The sequence below is a fragment of the Diadema antillarum genome, unplaced genomic scaffold (assembly GCF_040938485.1).
Source record: "Diadema antillarum isolate AM-2024a unplaced genomic scaffold, OU_Dant_1.0 scf00000147, whole genome shotgun sequence".
NCBI classification, from domain to species: domain Eukaryota; kingdom Metazoa; phylum Echinodermata; class Echinoidea; order Diadematoida; family Diadematidae; genus Diadema; species Diadema antillarum.
The window spans coordinates 290,949-305,507 of NW_027271036.1; the positions used below are offsets into that span (position 1 = coordinate 290,949).

The window sequence follows — 14,559 nt, forward strand, 5'->3', positions numbered from 1 at the left end:
ATATATATATATGCTCTTCACATATCAAATTTGATTTCACTGCTATTTTTACCTTGACACAGCCTTCAATACTCATCGACGATTTTTTTCAGGTACACACTTAAGTCAGTTTAGAAGCTCTTGAAAACTGGAGTATGTTATTTCTGACTCAGACAAGCAACTCAATCAAGTGATGATTGTGTATGATTAAGAGTGCAACAATGTCAAAACTACATTCGCATTACACTAACAGGCACAGCGTACTAAGCCCCTATGATCGGCAAATTCTATATCAACACCACTGCCAAAAGAGAATTCATGTTATTCCACACAGGGTATAATATCCCAAAATAATCAAATTAAATTGTCTTTTGCTACACCATTTGTTCTAAATCTATTATTTGTAATCGAGGAAAATACCCCCAACCTTACATACAATGCACTACTATATATATATAGTACTATGTAGATCAATGGGGACTCAAGATTACTCAAAGAAAATATATGAATACTATATTATGTGAATGGGAATATTCCATACCCTTAAAATTTGAAAAGCAACAACTGTGAGTGTGAAGATCTACAGAACTAGAAAAGAGAAAATTCTGGGGAGAATCTCTCATTGTTTTGCCCTGTGATCACCATCACGAACAATGCCCGAGCAGGACTGGTTACGGCTAGATTCAAATCAGCAAACGGTATACCCACGCTACGTGAACCCTTGCAGTACAGAACAGCACCAACACGTGTGCTGACTTGCGTACAGCGCACACACACACACAGCACAGCTACACTAGCTGTGTAGTGTGTAGCGCATGGGCACAAAACCACTGCCTTCTCTCCCGAACAGATCATGAATGGAAGGGGGTGAAAATAGCTTTGAAATGTGTAAGCTCATTAGTAGATAAAATCCTACCTCACAGTCGGTTAGAATCACTCACCAGGCTGGATCCATTGGATACATGTATCAGCAGAAAAGTATGGACTGTTTACCCAAACCCTTCACAAGCTCAGCATTCGTAGTACTCAGTAAGAATCAGTGATAAAAGAAGAGAATTCAGGGAGGGGAAAAAAATCAAGGCACCTCCAAATCTTTTTGTGCACACACACAAACACACACAGACCAGGGTCCGTTCAGCTGTCGTCTGCTTTCTTTCATTCAAAAAATGCTAACCACCAGACAGTATGGCCAGTTGCAGTCTGTGTGTGTGTGTGTGTGTGTGTGTGTGTGTGGGTTGGGGCACGTCTACGTGTGAGGTTGTGTGTATACACACGGATGAAGTTGCAGAGATGCTGGCGGTCAGGTTTGACCCAAATTTTATGAATATTACCCTTGACCTTAGATGCTGAATCTATAGTATTGTATATAATTTCTTTTTTTTGGGGGGGGGGGCAGAGCAGTGAAATAAGAGACACTGTCAAAAAATATAATACATAAATCATCAGAATGATATAGGTGCAAGAAATGAGATTTTAGATTTCATTATATCACACAACAAAATATGTTTTTGGTTGGTTTTTTTTTGCCAGTTCTGAGTCGGTTGCCCATAAGCATTGTCATGAATTTCAGTCTTATCTGGTATTTAAGCTGCCCTCCTTGCTAATCATTTTTTTCTCATCTCATCTTTTTTTTTTCTCAAGACATTACTTAAAAAAAAAAATCTGATAGAACAAAACAAATCTTTTTCATGACAGGTGAATTTCATGGGAAGACAGTGCAAAACACTTCTTTTTCTGAAAAGATAGAACTGTTTCCTTCAAACTTTCCTATACTATAATACTCGAAGTTGTTGTTGTTGTCGCGGCCTTATGTATTTCCTGTTTTATTTCGGCGTTGCTGGTTTCTCTATCTCCTCCCGAGCCGTCGGCTCCGGGCAGTTGCGACCGGTGCCGTCGGCCGCAGGAGAGTATCCTACATCGAATGGCGCGGGTTTCGTCCCCTCTCCGCCTCCGTGTCGACGTCGAGGACGAAAAAGAAAAATTAATTAGCTATATGCATAATGCATTTTTGTGCGTGACGAAAGAGCCGAGCGTTTCAATATTCACGGAACCTGCGCTGGCTTCCTGCTTTCTCGATCTTCCATCTTTTAGCTTGCAGAGACACTGGGGGATACTAAAGATGATGGTGCAGCGAAATCTCTGAAATCTTCCGGCGGACGCGCACGCACACACACAATGTACCTCGCAGAACTCTATACACACTCTACACTGTGTGTATATAGTTCTGTGATGTACCTTTGCCTCCGCCTGTTACGTGTACTGAATGTATTGACGATGGTTACACGAATCTGTGTGTGCGTGATATGGACTACTCAGTACAAGGGCATTTACGTACAGTTCGCCATTATTGGCGTCCCCAAATGAAAACAACGAACGTTGGTTATGTAATTGTATTTTGCACAACTGCAGAATACTATATGCAGCTCAGGTACGTCATTTAGTTTGCTCGCCGTTTGCTCTCAAGTCCGGTGTCATTGTACGCAGACTGTTTAGGACGCGGCTAAATATATTTGCCGATCGTACCCTTACATATCAGATTACACGCGCAGCTGTGTCCATTCGTTTACTGCAGAGCTGCTGTAATCATACATATTCATAAGATGAGCGGACGTAGAGGAAAACCTCGCTTTGCCGACCGCCTATTTTTAAAATTGCAAGTGGAAATAGAATGTGTGGTTCTATGGTCTATCAAACCAAGTTTTGGTGACAAAAAAAAGAGGGAGCAAATGAAGACGAATGCAGTGATGTATATATTCTTCTTTCTTCCATAACATGGGAAAAATATTAAAGAAAAAAAATACGAAGTCGTGAGAACCTACTCACACGGGTGCCTATTAAACCTGATGACTATGATCTCCCCCTCCCCAAATAATAACAATGATGATAATAATAATAATAATAATAATAATGATAAGGATAATGATAATAATGATATAATAATAACAATAATAGGAGCAATAATTGTAGGCCTAATATTAATTATGATAATGTACAATCTGAACTGAGCAGATGTAGTTCTATATTAATATGATATATCAAGCCAAGTTTTGGTGATTAAAAACAAAAAGGAGGGAGCAAAATTATGAAGACGAAAATATCTTATTTTTCTCTCATAACGTGGGGAAAAGAAACATGAAAAAAAAACCACATAACAAACCGAGGCCTTGAGACCAGCCGTGGATTCCCGCAGGTGCCCGCGTGGATGCAAGAGCAGGGGGTAATCAAAGTCATAGTGTTAATATCATCCCGTTTCGACGGGAACAACCTGTGGGCAGAACTTTCGGGGAATCTCATTTGCGTTTTTGGTAATTTTTCCCTGAATGTTTTTGTTTTTTGCCCTGCGGAGGTGGAAATGTGTGTGTGCGTGAGGGGGGGGGGAGGGGGGAGGGGCAACAAGACAACTCTTGGACTTCAACGGGTGCAAATAACCCCTCGAAACTCAAGTTCTATAATAAAAGCAAGTAGTGGCGGGAATGATCCCTACCAATGGACCGGATCGCCGGGCATATACTACAAAAATGTATTATAAAATTTCTGGGAAGGGTGGTCATTTAGAAGACAGCACAATTAACGAAAGAATGAGAAGACTTTTCTTTTTATTTCTTCAATAAAAATGTGCAAAATCGTATTATGAGAAAAAAAAAATTAAACCCCTCAGACCCGTGGATTTCCACGGGTGCTGCTAGTTAATATAATAATAATGTACGTTCTCTCCTTGTTTCAAAAATTTATAACCTAGAACTTCAACAAAACATCTGTGTGTTCCTTGAGCATATTGAACATAAAAAAACACAGATTATCTTTAATTCTATGGCTTGCATATACTCAGAAATCAATATGACGTATCATTTTCAAAATACAGATGGACACTTGAAGAGACATATTTAGAAAATTGGTAGATGCACTGAATGCCTCTTTTGTCAGTATTTTGCTTGTTTTTTTTACTCAAAATAGATTTTCCGTGTTACATCTGAATTCAGTAAAAAGAAATATAGCAAAATATACTTTGATGGTGTAACTTATATTTGAAAGTTTTACAAACCATAATTCTTAATCAATTTTATCTGTTGAAACATTCTGAAATACAGGAATGTGAATGTTTGGGTTTTTTATCAATGGGAAGATACTCCCAGAACAGACATTTTGCTCATCTAAATAAGGTAGAAATTTGATAACTATGTGTAAATAGATATATATGAAAATAATAAATTGCTTATTTGTAAAAAAAAAAAGAATGAACAAATAAAACACAAATAAATGTTCACTTGTTTGTTTTATGCTCTGGAAATCAGCAGGTACTGGAAACAATATTTCCGTGGTGTAGTGCTTCTTTGGAAATACTGATTATTACTTTTCACTAAAATCAAAACAAAGGAAAACAAAGCAAAACAAAGTGGTCCTAATGAAAGGTGGGTCCCACCATTTATTGGGACCTCTTTGGTTTTTAATATATCAACCATTGAAAAAAAAATCATCAAATAAACTTTGAATTCCTCTTAAAATTGTATGCTACTTAATACAATGCTTACCCGTTAATCGGGAACTGCTTTAGCGGGAACCACACTTCAGTGCGAGAAAACTTGATGCACAAATTTTTTATGTGTTATTTCCACCACTCAATCTGAACCATAAACTGCTTTATCGGGACAAATTCTGGCATAAACACTTCTATTGCCCGTCATTAATATCTAAAAATAATAAGCATATCCTTAGAAATAATCTCGAGTATTTTATTTCCTCATCAGAAGTTCTGATGATACATCTGCAAAATTATGAGACTGTTGTATGTGTGTGTGTGTGGGTGTGTGTTTTAATCGCCATTTTGTGTCTGTGTGCCGTAGCGCGTGTGTACTTGTTGCTGTGGTTCTCAGTGAATTGAAAATTTTGCATGGTTTGGTGTAATGTCCACAAACTGGGCTTCATGTTGTGTGCTTTGCAGGGGCCAATACCAGCCACTGCTTAAACGGGAGAAAAACCTGTCTCCCGACCCCTCCCGATTAAGCGGTGAGCACTGTATTTCATTTAAGTGGTTTATAATTAGCTTCTAAAGAGTTAAAACCTGAATTCCCATCTCAAACAAAACTATACCACCCCTTTAATGTAATAGACCCCCTTGTTATGGTTAGTGTCAAACTATTTTAACCCATTGAGGACAGGCTGATTTTACTATAGCATGCATTTCCCATAGACACCTGCCCGAGTATACTTGGGACTAGTCTTTAATGGGTTAAGACAAGAGGTCAAAGACCACCTGCTGTAGTTTGGATGCAAACATCATCCTCTGTCACAAGGTTTGACAAGATTTCTAAGATGTACATATGTTATCTTATGTTCTCTTTAAAAATAACCATTGCTTGCCAAGAACTGCTACATGAAATTCTTCAAGAGTCAGTCCCATAAGAGAATGAAACCCAATACACGTACATGTGGATTGAGTGAATGCAGCAATGTTAGTAGAACCCATTAGTGAAAGCCTGAGGAAAATCAGACTATCTGTTCAAAAGTTATGAATTTTTAAAGTTTGGTGCCACCATCACTGGATGACAAGACTACTATGAAAAAACAATATTAAGAAAATTTTAAGAAAATCTGACATATTTTCACTTATCAAGCAAAATGAAAGAGCACTTTATGCACCTCTTTAAGAAAACAGAAGGAATTATATACCTGTAACATGTCAGTAACAAGTGAAGGGAATGTGTACTTTTTGTTGAAAAAAAATGACAGTTTGTGAATCTCTCTATATATTTTGCTAATATCATTTTACATATTTGATGTCCAAAATTTACTGTAATTAAAAACAGGATGTATTATCTAATCATGGATTTTCTAATTTTTACAGAAAAAGAAAATACATACAAATCCTTTGGAATATAATGATGAAAATTATCTTAAACAGCTTCTATGAAGAAGATACTGAATATTTTTGAAATACTGAACATATAGCATCAAGTATGTATATTATATATGAGACTCTTTTTAAGCAATGCTGGAATTCACTGTTGCCTATACAGTCACGTTGTACAGTCTGGGTCTAAATTCAAGTTTCGAACGAGGGCTACTGTTAAACCAGCAAGCGAAAGTTCTTGTCTACACTATTATGCATTAAATGCCAGTGGAAATTTACAAAAACTTCAGGTTTTACAGTAATCAATATTTACCAGCAACTCCATATCTTGTAAAATTGGAATCATAATCATGCATTTACCACGTACAGATGTGGGGGCCAGTGCAGTTGTGAGTTTTAATACTAAAAGCAATGTCTGAGATTGATATCCATATTATTACTTCTTTGGTGAAACAGTGCCCATGTTAACTGAATGATTTAAGGACAATAAATCATCAAATTGAATATTTGTAATCAGCTGGTGACTTGTCTGAAATATAGAGTGACGAAGACAGGCTCAGTGAAAATTATGTCTCTCCTTCTATGGCCTTATCAATTATCAATGTGTCTAGAAAGCAAAATGACTTTTTTTTCCCCCAAACATCTAATATCGACGACTGTCGAAAAGTGTGATTTTGATGAGATATAAGTTATGTTCAGACAGTGATCCTTAACTTCGAGGACAGCTAACCTTAAGATTTTGTCGACGAAATGACCGATTTCGTACTGAAATCGACCATGTGACACTTGGCGCCCTATAGAACATATTCTCGAGGTTAAGGATCGCCATCTGAACGTAACTAATGATGTTTATGACTTACAAAAGTCTTCGCAAGATAGCTCTTTTTGAAGATGAACTTGAGAGGAACAAAAATCATGTCCCTCACATCACTTTGTTCTCAATATCTATGCAATGATCTAGCAATGGCAACTTTGCAAAATGGGAATGGGGTGCTTTGGTTGATGAATAACTAGCAAAAATGATTTTACATCTCCCAGCTTGAATTCAACATGAGAATTGAGGTGATGACATCATATGCCTTGACTAAATTGCATATGTGATGGCAAACAATCAACTATTTAGCAAAAACATATTGGACTAAAATTTAAAGGACACCTTAATATAATGTGTGATTGAGAGAATGCAGCAATATTTGAAGAACACATTCAAATGAGAGATTGAGGAAAATCAGACAATCCATTCAAAAGGTATGAATTTTTGGAGTTTTAGTGCTGCCAGCACTGGATGAGAAGACTACTACAGTTTGTGATGTCACACAAGTAGAAAGATATGAAGAAAATGAAACATATTTTCACTTTTCTCTCATAATAAAAGAGCACTTGACTTGCCCCTTTTAGAAGACAAGGGGAATAATATTACCCATAACATGCATAAGTAACAAGTACAGGAAATGTGTACTTTTCAAAAAAATAAAAATGAATAAAATTTGTGGAATTCTCTTTATATTTGCTTGGCATCGTTGTACGAGCATGACATGACAAACCATAGTAGTCTTCTCATCCAGAGATGGTGGCACTGAAAATTTAAAGATTCAAAACCTTTAAATGGGCTGTCTCATTTTCCTGAAGCTTTCACTGATGTGTTCTGCTAATATTGCTGCATTCACTCAATCCACACATATATTAAGATGAGCTTGTTTTTTGTTTTTTTGTTTTTAACTTTGTGTCTTTGTTTGGACCAATTCTATTGAAATTCTCACTGCTTGGCTTGTATGTATTCACTCTTCTAATGAACATCCAAAAAAAAAAAAAAAAGAGAGACAAGGATCTGTATTATAATATCAAAAACTTGTATCTATCCACATAGCCTCTTCACTGCTTTCCAAGATAGCCTTAAATATTTTTCAATACACTCACACAAAGCAAAGGATCCATTGTTACACCATTGTCAAAAAGGATACTAGAGGAAAACATCTTGTCATTGTTTAAGCCATTAATTCCCAAAAACTTCATTATTGTGGCTTGGTACATTCTTTTCACTATAATATTTAATATTCATTGTTTGTATTTCTACATAAGAGCAAAAATTTCTCACTCAATAAAACTTTTTTTTTTTTTTTTTTTTTGCAGAATGTTCTAAAGTCTCTCACTACATTTATAATTGAATCTGAAATGGGCTTTGCACTTAAGAAGCTCCATTTTCTCTATAAAAATTGGCAAATTTTACCAAATTTGTCTCATAAGGGCAGATTTCATGAGATCAACTGATTGTAGTAAATGTTCCTCCATATACCGGTATGCAGTGAAATTCAGAAGTGCGAATTTGAGGTGCCACAAGAGATGATAGTTACTGAAAAAAAATTCCCCAAGGTCCTGAGATGTACTTACACAGCCCATAGCCTTATCAACCATACCACCCACATTATCCCACTTATGCACAGGATGACAGAAAGTTCACATCCACTGCAAAAAGGGGGAGAAGCACATACATTATACCCTTTGGCAGGTTCGCTCACATGATCTTGACATTCCACTCTATGTCAGTTTACAAAAATGAGGCACATAAGAAATTAACCTTTTCTGCCACTGAAAAACATCACCATTAGAAGTCTCTGTGAAGAGATTGCATGATATGATCCATGAGATGAGAAGTAGAAAGGTATTAAAGGACAAGTTCACCTTCATGCATATGTGGATTGAGTGAATGCAGCAATATTAATAGAACACATCAGCAAGAGTTTGAGGAAAATTGGACAATCCGTTTTAAAAGTTATGAATTTTCGAAGTTTCTGCTTAGTCACTGCTGAATGAGAAGACTACTTGTGAAGTCACATGTGTCCAACTATATAAAGAAAGGATAAGGAAAATTCAAGATATTTTCACTTTTCTCGCATAATAAAAGAACACTTGACTTCCCTCTTTCAGAAGGCAAGGGGCATAATATTACCCTTAACATACATCAGCGATGAGTCGAGGAAATATGCACTTTTTTCAAAAAGTAACATTTTGCGAAATTCTCTTTATATTTTCCTTATAACGTTGTATGCATGTGACATCATACACTGTAGTAGTCTTCTCATCCAGCAGTGACTGTGCAGATACTTTAAAAATTCATAACTTTTGAATGGATTGTCTGAAGATGTGTTCTACAAATATTGCTGCGTTCACTTAATCCAAATGTATATGAAGGTGGACTTGTCCTTTAACACCCCAGAATACACATAGTGTTGGGTCCCAACAAATTCTCAACAACCGGACAAACATTGCAAAGGGTCATTTCTGAAGGACTTACCCTTCTACCAACTGCTCCGTCAGCTGTGGGGGAGGCTCCTTCATTAGCTTTCTCTTCTTCAAAGGAATGGAGGACTCATCGATGACAGGGCACACCGTCACCGTCGCCGCCACCTCAGGGGTCTTCTTCTTGTTCACTTTGAAGAGCTGCTGAGATGCCTTCTTCACACGGACAACAGCCCTTGGGAGGGAAGCAGCCTGTTGCTTGGTGCTTTCTGATGCAGTAGGCGACACGTCAGGTGCCGAAGAGATGCTGGTGCTGGTGCTGATGGTGGTGGTCACGGTGACCATTGTAGCAGGAGAAGTGGTTGGCAGAGAAGATGAGAATGTGGTGGGGCAGCTGGTAGTGGCTGTCACAGCAGAGGGGCAAGAGGTTTCTTTCACAGACACAGGTGGCGTCGGAGGCAGCATCGCAGCCTCCTTGCAAGTATCTGCCAATTCCGGTTTCGACACATGTGCTGCACACACACTTGAGGGGAGTTCTTTACCCTTTGTCAATTCATGAGTTCTTGATTTTGTATCTTTGCTGTCTTTGGTTTCATTTGCTTGCACAAGGGGGACGTCCACCTGAGACTTAGATGATGTTGTAGAGGACAATGATGAGTCACTGTGAGCTGAGGTCGAGGACAAAGAAGATTTCTTATGATTCAGCTTGACTAGCAATGATGACATTTTGCCTGAAAGTAAGGATGATAGAGGCTCTTCATCCGGTAATTCATCGAGGGCATTTATGTTTGTCTTCTTCAGAAATTGTTCTTTGGGCTTTTTGATTCTTCCAGAAATGATCTTCTTTGACTTTTTCTTATCAGCTGTGTTTACTGTCTTTGGTGAGGATTTGGATGGTGACACTTTGGGCAAAGAGGTCTTTTTGGGGGAAACTTTCACTGAAGAAACACGTGTTGGGGAAAGTTTAGATGTCTGTGTTGTAGAGGCACTTTGCTCTGCTTTGCTGACTGACTTTGGTACTTCTAACATGTCCTTACTTCTTACTGATTCGTCACTGGCAGATTTTTCAACAGCGGTACTGCATCTTTCTTCAACATTTTCAATCTTTGAAGAATCTTTAACTGCTTGTCTCTCAGCTGTTGTCACAAGATTTTTCTTCCACCCTTTCTTTGGACCTCGTTTCCTACCCTTCCGCTTTGCTATGGTTACACCTTGAATGAAAGACTCTTTCTGTGCATTAACTGTGTCCCTATGTTCAGTCTTTGCTACCACTGCTCTTGCAGATTTCACAGCCATTGTCCCTTTTGACTTGCCTGGTGGTCTACCCCTCCGTTTTGGTACTTTTGCAGGCTGCTGAAGGCCTTGCTCTGCGACAACTATGCTTTCCCTTGGCAGAGTGGAGTCGCTGAGGTGGATTTCAGATGTCTTATCATACTGAACTTCATAATCTACGATGGATGGCACAACATGGTTCTCACCAATAGTACTGTTCACAGAATCTATGACCACTGAAAAGGGTAAGCTCATCCCCTGAGCTGTAGTACTTGATGGACCTGTCTTCTTCCTTCCACCAGTCTTCTTGGCTTTTACAAGTGTTTGTGTTGGCTGCTTCACATTTGGCACAATTGGACGAGGATTCTTTGGAGGTCGACCCCTTTTCTTCGGCTGAGGTGCAGGAGGTTGTATGTCCTGAATCAATGTTGGCAACTCAGGAACTTCAGTGGGAGGTAGAACCTTCTTGCGGGAGCGTCCTTTGGGCCATCCCCTGCTTTTCTTCTTTATGGGTTGATTTTCACTTGCATTGAGCACCTTAACAGTATCAGCAGATAACATCTCTTCTTTCTTTTTTCTTCCCCTTTTCTTTTTCACTGGGCTCTCCTTTGATTCGGTGCTTTCCTGAGTACCTTGAGAACTATCCCGGTACTGTGAATACACATTGTTATTCTTCACAACAGCAGGTGTTGAATCACATGTCTTTGATGAACTTGACGATGATGGGACAGGTACATCGCCCTCAAAGTCACTTCTTGGTGCCTCTACATGTGCACAAGATGGCAATCTTTCTCCAAGGGCAGAATGTGAGGTCCCCTGATCAAACAAACCAAACACAGACTTTTCATTTGTATTCTCCACCTGAGAATCATAATGATGGCCACCGTCAAGAAACATGCGATACTTCTCACGCTCTCGCTTTTTCTTTCGGTGCCTATTCAGCCTCTGAAGTTTCTTGTAGCGTAAGGCAGTAGCAAGGTAGGAAGGTCGCAGATACGAGTTGTAAGACGTGTTGAGTTTGGCAATTGATGATAGGTAATTTTCTGCTGGCTTTTTTGCGTGATGGGGGCTTTGGTGCACGCTGACAAGTGAAAGTGCTGCCATTTGGATGGCTAAAGAGTCCATTTCGAAGAGGAAGGTGGGACTAACTCTGCCCAGCATGCGTGACATGTGATACTTCCGCCGCCTCTTTTTGCAGTGCATGGTCAAGTACTGCCAATGTGCATGTTTCAGTTTTCTATGTTTCTCCCGTTTTCCGAAGCCGTACAGCCCATGGTCTGATGTGGCAAGTGGATGAGATTCCAAGACTTCTGTGGGCACTTCAGCTTCTGCTGTGGGAGGCACTGACAGCATCCTTTTGTGCTTGTCACAAACATGTTGGTCCGGATTGCTATTATTGTCCGTGCCGATGCCACTGTCACTGAAAAGCGTCTCCTCACTGACACACGTTGTAGCACTTTGCGGTGAAGGTGTTTGCTCTTTGTGCTTAGCCTGCCCCTCTGTCTGCACATTCTCTACCACTTTCTTGCCCTTCCCCAATCCCACAGAGGTAGAGTGTTCTGGCTCAGCGAAGACATGTGAGTCTTTCTTTCTAACAGACGCCTTACTTGGCTCCTCTAAATTCGAAACGGTCTTCTTGGGTCTGCCCACTTTCCGCGACTTGGGCTTTTTGTGATTGATAGACTTTTGCTCATTAGTCAATGCCTCTTTTCTAATTGGACTAAATGTGTGTTCTGCATCAGGTATGTCTATGTGTAATGGTGTTGTTGGGCTCACTCTTTGCGGCTCTACAAACATACTCTTTTTGACTGAGCTTTTTCCCTTGATTTTCTTTTTCTTCACAACCTTATCACTACATTTCGTCTTTTCAGAAGGTGACAGAGAGTGGCCATTCTTGGATTTCTTCACCACAGTCTTTTTGGCTGATTTTGACACTGTCTTCAGTAACAGCTCAGGGTATGAAAGACTAGCTCTTGGCAAGGCCACAGACAGCTTGGGGAGCTGTGTGACTTTCTTACTCTTACCACTTTGTGACTTTTGCGTGCTGCTGTCATATCCGACGTCTCTGTTGTCTTCATCGCTGTCAATGTTGTTCATCAGAACTGACATGGCCATAGTGGGAGAAAGCCTCCCTGTTTTTATCAGTGAATGGACACTGTCTGAACTTGGCAACTTTGCTTTGGTCTTTTTCTTCTTCTTCACAATCTTAACAACTCCATTGATGCTCTTGTGACTACTGGCTTTCTTTGCATTAGACTCACTGCCTTTCGGACTCTTTTTAATCTTTTTCTTTTTCACCTTTCCCACTTTTGAAGAACTTGGGCTTATGCTACTACTGACTGTTTTCTCAGAAGCAACATCTGAGCTGCGAGGACTTGATTTTGGGGACTTCTTTTTCACTTTGTGTGTAACTGTACCACTATCAGAACTTGCTCTACTGACAACAGGACTAAGTGAGGACTTGACTTTCTTCTTCCCTTTAACTTTGACAGCAGTTTTCTTTACTTTCTTTGTCTTTGGTTGGATATGTACAGTTTCATTCTTCACCTTCGATTTCTTTGTCTTGTGCGAAAGACTCTTACTCTTTTCAGACTCTGAGTGTTCATTATCTTCATCAGAAGAGCTCGGAAAAGACAGTAATGGTACAGAATGTTCCACCTTCTTGTGAACTTTCCCAACAGATGACTTGCTTCCTTCTGATGATGATGAGGGTGACACCATGGAAGATTTCAATGTTTTATGGACCTTCACCTTTGGCTTTGAGTTGCTGTTTATCTTGGGAGAGCTAACCACTTTGGAGCTTTGCTTTGAGTGCTTCTTTGCAACCATTTCAGATTTCTTCACAGAAGTCACAACTTTATCTTTAGTCCTGACTTTGCCAATTTTGCTAATCTCCTTTGCCTTAGTCGCTGACTGGTGGTGCTTTACTGCTGTGCTCTTGTCCACGGCTGGTAGATTTGAAACACTAATGCTGTCGGTCAATGAAGAGCTAGGGTATTGAGTTGCAATTTTGGACTTTTTGGCCTTGGTGCCAGCCTTTGGACTGTGCTGCAGATTCCACTGGCCTTGTTTCTGATAATTCTGTTTCATTTTAGGACTGTATCCTGTCACCACAGTGTATTCATGCACTCCCTGCACCCCCTGCTTGGCGCACAGTATGTCCTGGTCCTGTTCATCGCTTGTGCCATTTGGGGTGTTGTCCGATCCTTTTTCACTCACAAGCGCATCAGCACCAAAATTATGAGCATAAGACTGATAGCCGAATTCTGCTTGCTGAGAAGATGGTGTTACCAAGGCAGTTGTTGCATCTTCTCCTTCTCGGACCTCCAACACAGACTCTATCATCATACTGGTGTCTATGGCAAAAGTGTTTGAAGACACCTCAACATTCTCCTGAGGGTTACCATGACTCTGTTTCATGGCCACTGACGAGTGTTGCTGCTGGCTGGGTACCATAAGCGAAGACTGCGCAACCATGGCAACTGGTGTGTGTGATGTCAGCGCCTGGGTTACCATGGCATCGGATGACAAGCCCATGTTGGTCATATTGTTCACAGTGTGGCCGTTATTCATCGCTTTGCAGTAGTCCACGTTGATGTTGTCTGTCTGCAGATGCTGCTGCAGCTCTGCCTCTGTGAATGAAATGGACTCGTTCATCAGTGAATTTGCTAACGATTCCATCTCAAGCTGTTCAGTGGCGCCGGAGTTGACAATGGCCTGGAGGATATTGTCCTCCACATCCTGCAGCAGGACGTTGCTGCTCTCCTCACTGCTCCCGGCCTGCACCATGACCGAGCCGCACTGCTGGATGGTGGTGATTCCATTGGATGTGCTGGTCCCCACGTCGGCGTTGACAACTGCGTCCACGTCTGCCAGGGAGACCTGGACTGGCTCGCCTCCGTGGGCAGCATGGTTGGGATCAAACTGAAGCTGCAGTCCCACACAGCTGTCCATGGTGGTCTGCTTGGCTTGGCATGGGGCACTGTTCTTGGCAGCACTGCCGGTCAGGTGAGAGGAACCTTTCTTGGTGGAGGTGTTGTTGTTATTCGTGACGTCTCCAGGTTCATTCCCTGGGTCTAGTCTTGCTTGATGAATCTAATGCACAAAGGAGAAAACAAACAAAATGCATGTGAATATGTATTGAAGATTTTGCAATGATGGCATTACTACATATACAATTTTACTGAAACAGAAGCAAACATTACAAAAAATGCAATGAGGAA

General features: G+C 40.2%; 1 protein-coding gene across 1 annotated transcript in view; it reads right to left on the minus strand.

Moving 5' to 3' along the window:
* The window catches only part of LOC139721705 (uncharacterized), an 88,747-nt gene that overhangs the window by 45,953 nt on the left and 28,235 nt on the right, over positions 1-14,559 (minus strand). Inside the window, exon 2 of the mRNA XM_071633034.1 lies at positions 9,120-14,431. Coding sequence (XP_071489135.1) covers positions 9,120-14,431 — 5,312 coding nt within the window. The remainder of the gene's footprint in view (positions 1-9,119; positions 14,432-14,559) is intronic.